The sequence below is a fragment of the Xiphophorus maculatus genome, chromosome 23 (assembly GCF_002775205.1).
Source record: "Xiphophorus maculatus strain JP 163 A chromosome 23, X_maculatus-5.0-male, whole genome shotgun sequence".
Taxonomy (NCBI): Eukaryota; Metazoa; Chordata; class Actinopteri; order Cyprinodontiformes; family Poeciliidae; genus Xiphophorus; species Xiphophorus maculatus.
The window spans coordinates 7,718,220-7,724,633 of record NC_036465.1 but is presented as its reverse complement, the minus strand read 5'-3'; the positions used below and the strand labels follow the sequence as shown (position 1 = coordinate 7,724,633).

The window sequence follows — 6,414 nt, the reverse complement described above, 5'->3', positions numbered from 1 at the left end:
CGGCAATGACCAATCCTACAAATTAGCAGTTCTATGTGCACATTTCTGTTCATTTTTTAAAAAGAGAAACATGTCTTATTTAGCTGCAATCTATTTATTAATTTATTTTTTAAATCATGGATGCTAAATTAGGCAGCGGGGCTAGAGCTAGCGTGTTCTAACATATCAGCTGTATGGTATATAAGTTGTCCATAGACTATTAGGATGACTTTTTATTATATATTTCTAGTGGACTTAAAATTAATGTTTCACCAAAGAAATCTAGATAAATAAAAAAATTATTTAATGGTGTGCCATTCCTTAATTATTATTTTCTCCTATCTGGGCACTCATTCAAAACTGTTAGGATGAACCTTTGATTATTTTTACTACTTTTTAAAGATCATTAAGAGAAAACACAAAAGCACATTTTGTTGTGATAATTTTGTTCTGCGATTCTCCGATGCTTCCACTCGGTCAATGGCCACCTTGATGAATTTTCTCAGCACTCCCTGGACAGACTGCTTTACATGCATCCGTTTTTTTGTGTATGTGCATTTAAGAAAGGGACGATATTTGGTGAATTGTTACATGTTAATTTTAATATGTTTCACTTTTTGTCTTAAAACGCTGTTTTGAATGTCTGTCGGTCACTGCTGACTCCGTAGTCACATGATATCTGGATCGCAAATGTAGGTGAAATAAAGGGAGAGCCACAGCATTTTAAAAGCAAACGTGCCGAAATAATTTATTGTAAAAGTCCGCTCTATGGCTTTTTTGTTTTGGTGTGCCACCCCTAGATTATTATTAGTGGTCCCCCAACTGGCCATCCCTCAGAAAACTTCCTGACGGCGTCCGTGATTACTGTCATTATTCTCTAAAGATCAGTTGGAAAGTAAGAAAACTATATTAATAAAAAAAACACTGAAAAAACTTTTTTCGTGATAAATGTTTTGTACAGTTTACTGCTAATCTCCAAAGCTGCCGTTCTCTAACTTGCTTTCCAAATATTCCCACACATAATGCGCGCGCACGCTCTCTCTCTCTCTCTCTCTCTCTCTCTCTCTCTCTCTCTCTCTCTCTCTCTCTCTTGCTCTCTGTCTCTTACCCTCGCACACACGCACAAACACACACACACACACAATCAAGATACTAAGATGGCGCCTAATCAGTGTCAAGTTCAAGTGACTCCCACAAGTCTAATGCAAAAAGCATTTCACACAGTGTCTGCTGTACAGAATGCAGCGTGAAGAAACAACGTGGTGCTAATAATAATAATAATAATAATAATAATAATAATCAAGGTGGCAGTCCGAGAGTCGCTTTTTCATAATGTTTGTTTTTAATTTCAATCAAAATTTCCGTTCACATTTGTTCATAAATAGTTGGCAGAACAAACCAACCAACATACAGTAGCCTAAAAAGTACAAGGAAACGTCTGACTCTAGGTAGGCTCTAAGCGCATATAGGCCTGCTTGTTGTAACATAGTTTGCCTCGATGTGGCACAGTGACACAGTTCATCAGTGATACAGTTTTGCTCTTCAGGAATAACTCGGAGTGTGACCCATTTTTTCCCCTCCCAGAAAGTGTTACAACATCACATTCTAGCTGTGTTTTTATACATCAGATATTTTCCTCTGACCTCTGGACATGGGGGCAGGAAGGTGACGGGAATAAGAAAATGTACTTCTTTTTTAAATTAAGGTATAGAAAATAGCATATAAAACATATACTCCTTAAATTATTTAAATAAAGTTATTTCATATATCACTGTCAAGAGGTACCGTTTCACTTTTTTACATTTTATTTTTTTAAAAGTAGTGCTGGTGGTCTGAAAATTGTTCTCGTAAGAGTACAATATACTTTGTGTATGCATAATATTTAATTCTTGAGAATAGGTTACAATGCAATGCTGTAACTCTTTTTGTCGCCACTGAACGTGTTCTCCCTCCAATTTCCCTTCCACTAATTTTTTTTTTTTGTTAAACACAACAAAAAGAAAAAAAGTCATCTTGACAAGTTATTCACACAAAAAACAAGCAAAAATGTGTAATCAAAACTGCTCTATATGCAACACCACAACAAATAACACGATTTAGTTTCACAGAAGAGTTACATTTAAAACAATGCAAGCTGACAGACAAAAAAAAACATAACTTATTTTATTTTTGAAGATACTGTGTCGTGACAGTTCAGTTGTTGCCGATGCAGACATTTAAACAGAGGCTACTTCGCACAAAGACATTTGCTGGAACTATAAAGATTGCCATACAGGCGTATTTTTTTCGGGTGCTTGACCCCCTCAAATTGAAATGAATACTGAAAAATACTCGATTTGGATAATCATGAACTGCGCACAACTCGTCTAAGACCTGTATATATAGGAGTGCAATAGGCTGATGGGTTCATTCTTTTTTAAAATCTTACTTTCTCCTCTAATATTTGACATCTATTTCTGATCCTATAAAAGAAAAATCCACAAAAAAGTTTAAACTGAACCAAATATATAAAAAGAACCGCTTCGTAGCTTTTCAGCTCAACCGAACTCAGTTCTAGACAGTCAATGTTTTTTTATACATGTCAATGGTCTCATAAGGAAAATAAAAGTGACTGAAATATCTGCAATATATATAGACAAATCCATAATATTCATATAGATGATTTTTTTTTCTATTCGGTCCAAATAAGACACATGTAGGCCTATTTCTGTTAAGAAGAGGAAAACAGAAGGATACAATCGCGATGTTGGAGCTTAAAGAAGAGTTTATCATTTGTTCAATGTTAAGCTGGTTATGACCAAAAACTGTACAGATCTTGTTAGAAAAACATTTTCATAAATATCATTTAAGTTTCAGAACTTATACCCATAATTAAATTACAAATCGATAAATATGGCATCATGGATATGTATTTACAACGGTATAAACAAAAGGCAACGTTATATTCAACGGTAACAATCGTAAACCTAATACCACATGTCTCCACCTGAAAACGGACGTTGACAACAGATGCGACCCCATCAAACAAGGAAAAAAATACATTCACGAGTATAATATTTATTTAGGATTTTCAGTTGTTTTTTTTTTTTAAATCTGCGTTCAAGTTCATGACAAAGACTTTGGCACGTTTCTTAAGACTGTTTTTGAAGTTTCAACAATCAATCGAAGGAGGCGACGTCACCGTCATATAAAACAGCGTGAAATAATCTTTCATTTTTTAATTACTTTTTTTTTCTTACTTAAATAAAAATTTGAGAAAATACATAAAATGAAAAAAATAAAACAAGCTTTCTGAAATCTGTAAACTAAAAGATTAAAAATAAAAACCAAAAAAAAAGTATAATCAGAAAGTTTATTTAGTCGTGGATGATTTGCTTTAAAACTGCGGAATAAAGTCATATTTTTCCGTGATCCTGAGAACGGACGTGGCCTGCTTGGTGCTGGCTTTTGCTCTCATCTCCATGTTGTTGTTGTTCCAGTCCCATTTGTATGTATGTGTCTGTGTGTGTGTTTGTTGGCGTGTGTGTGTGTGTGTGTGTGTGTGTATGTGCGGGCGTGCGCAAGAGTGTGTATGAGAGAGAAAATGGTTTTATTTTAAGTCACTCCTCGTTCATCCTCATGGTCCAAACTGCAGGGAGAGGCTCCACTCCTCACGACTTCAAACATACCACTCGTTAAAGTTGGGCGGCAGTCCTTCGCTGTGACCAGGCGTGTTTTGCACGGCTGACGGCGGTGTTTTTGTCGGGTCCTCGGTGCTGGCTGAGACCAGCACCGGTGGAGTGGCCGATTCATATCCGGAGCTCGCTGCCGGGGAAGATTCCGAACCTTGAGACTCATGTACCTAAAGAAAAAATAAATAAAATAAACACAAGGAAAGATAGTAAGATTGTGGAATTACATACATATACGCCCCCCCCCCTCCTCCTTCCTCACACACGCACAGATACGTACAAATAAATGCGACTGGAACAACTAATAATATCCACGTTCAAAGCTGGACTATTTTTTGAAATATTGACGTAAACATATTCATTTAAACTTGAAATGTAAATTAGAGTAACGAGAAGACATTTTCTCTGTTAAGCACAACTTAGTTCTAAGTATTTACTCGTTGGCATCATATTTGTTTACACTCTTTTTTTTTTTTTTCCAGCAATAAGATCTTAAGCAATGCCCCAAGTTGTGTCTGTAGCAGAGGAATGGGGGTTGTAGTGGTGGTGGTGGAGCGTGTGTGTGTGTGTTAATGTGTTTAAGGAGTAATGAAGACGTTAATTACCTTCATGTGTTTCCTGAGAGAGCTGGGGTGTGTGTAGGACTTGTCGCACACTTTGCAGATGTATGGCTTGTCTGACGTGTGCACATGCATGTGCTTTTTCCTGTCGCTGCTGTTGGCGAAGCGTCTGTCGCAGCCGTCAAATTCACACTTAAACGGCTTCTCACCTGCGGGATTAAACAAACCCACAGCGCACCGTGAATCACGATTGCAACACACAAACAAACAAAAAATCTCAGCCCCCCGATTGTAACACCCACTTGAACCCCCCCCCCCCCAAAAAAAAACAAAAAGAAAAAAAAAAAACAGAGACGGTCTGCAGACTATTATATAACAGGGTAACCTACATTTATTCGGCGAGACATGGATACGAGCTCCACTACTACACTCTGCTGCTCTGTCAGGCTTTATTTATTCAAGAGGCCTGGTCCCCCCTTCATTCAACTCAACTATAGTCAACAATGAATCAACAGGGCATCGTGCAACGGCTGAGCAACAATTATAAACAGTTAGAAATTGATTAGTTGTCTGCTGCCTTGGTAGTCTGACAAGCGAGCACAGAATCTTAATGAATCACACCAAACTTCCCGTCTGGAAACCATGCATGCGCACTGAGCAGCGTTAGCAGCACAACAAAGTTGCTAAAAGAGTTGTTTATGGTTTTTCTTTTGAGCTTGCAGTTGATTTATGTAATTATTATTATTATTATTTTAAATGCACTAACCGTTTGGAAGCTGCTGAGGGCATGAGGCGTGGAGCAAAGTTCGCAAATGGTTTTGGTAAACAATAAAAGCATGCTGCTGTGTAACGGCTGAACACACACATTTACTACCCGGGAATGACCCCGTGATTCTTTTATGCGAAATAAAACTCTCTGATTCTTACCTGTGTGCGTTCTTTTGTGGATTTTCAGATTTTCCGACCGGGCGAATATTTTCCCACATCCAGGGAACGGGCACGGGAACGGCTTCTCGCCCGTGTGCACGCGGATGTGGTTGACGAGTTTGTACTTGGCCTTAAAGGACTTGCCCTCCCTCGGGCAGTCCTCCCAGAAGCAGACGTGGTTGCTTTGCTCTGGGCCGCCGACGTGCTCCATGGACACATGCGTGACCATCTCGTGCATGGTACTGAACGTCCTGTCGCACGTCTTTTTGGGTCTATTCATCTGGTTCTCTTCTATCCATTTGCAGGACAGCTCTTGCTTGATCGGCTGCCGCATGTATCTGAAGAAGGCCCCCGGACCGTGGTGCGTCGGCACGTTCATGCCCATGTTCATGTTGATCGGGTGGTTGTAGTTGTGCAGCTGAGCACCGTACGGGTCCGTCCGGGGGCTCGCCACCGGCCGGTATGGGTCTGGTCTTCCGAAAATGTCCCCGCGTAAGCCGAGGTGCATCTGGCTGTTTACAACGTGTCCGCTCGGAGAAGTGTGGCTCACTCCCTGGTCGTGAAGTCCAGGGAACAACAAATGTCCGGGGTTGTCGGGGATCCCGGGCGGCCCGTGCAGACTCCCCGTCGAGGCTGCAAAGATCCCATGCTGGGCACTCGGACCTGGGGACTCCCCGACGCCCCGGTTCCGGAAGAGAAAGTCCCGCGTCGAGTTGAACGCTCCCCCGCCATATGAGCCCACCTGCCCGCCGTGCGAGTGTCCCAAAGCGGCCGCGTATCCCGTCGCCTGCGGAGTGAAAGCTGATGTCTGGCTGGATGCGATGTCGTGCGCAACGGGGCTTATTTTGAAAGCCGCGGAGTGGGAGGAATCAGAGAAGGGATTCAGTCCCAGACCCGGGTCCCTGTTCCCGATGTCGTGGTGCCGTGGCGTCCCGAAGCCCCCCACTCCTAACGATGCGAACTGCGGACCGCTATCTAGAAGCATAGTCATGAAGCTCGAAGCAAACTCAGGAGTCGGGTGGGAAGCAGAAGATCAAATTAAAATCCAGTTTGAGCGGAGCGCGGTGGGCTACAGACCACTGCGCTGAGATTTACCACGTTGAGCAAAAAAGATCCTAGAAATAAAAAAATAAAAAAGCCAAAAAATGAGGGGAAAAATCCTATGTAAAGGAGCTGGGAGGGAAAAAAAACTCCCGTTGACTGCGATCCGTGAGAAAGAGGATCAAACTTCCCCCCCTTACCAGGCTGATGATGTCCTTGGACTGATAAAGTCAATC

At 41.2% G+C, this 6,414-nt stretch overlaps 1 protein-coding gene across 1 annotated transcript; it reads right to left on the bottom strand.

Moving 5' to 3' along the window:
• Positions 1 to 1,301: 1,301 nt before the first annotated feature.
• Positions 1,302 to 6,407, bottom strand: zic3 (Zic family member 3). The gene is made up of 3 exons (XM_005799508.2): positions 5,138 to 6,407; positions 4,256 to 4,419; positions 1,302 to 3,820 (listed from the first exon to the last, which is right to left on the bottom strand). Exons 1-3 carry the CDS (start codon positions 6,126 to 6,128, stop codon positions 3,638 to 3,640), a joined length of 1,338 nt encoding a protein of 445 aa, XP_005799565.1. The 5' UTR covers positions 6,129 to 6,407; the 3' UTR covers positions 1,302 to 3,637.
• Between the last annotated feature and the right edge of the window lie 7 nt (positions 6,408 to 6,414).

Bases quoted from the DNA above. Each gene is read 5' to 3' on its own strand.
- zic3 (XM_005799508.2), bottom strand. From the start codon at position 6,128: ATGACTATGCTTCTAGATAGCGGTCCGCAGTTCGCATCGTTAGGAGTG. The intron at 4,420-5,137 runs GTAAGAATCAGA...TTAATCCCGCAG, and splicing joins CCACAAAAGAACGCACACAG to GTGAGAAGCCGTTTAAGTGT. The intron at 3,821-4,255 runs GTAATTAACGTC...TTTTTTCTTTAG, and splicing joins CTCTCAGGAAACACATGAAG to GTACATGAGTCTCAAGGTTC.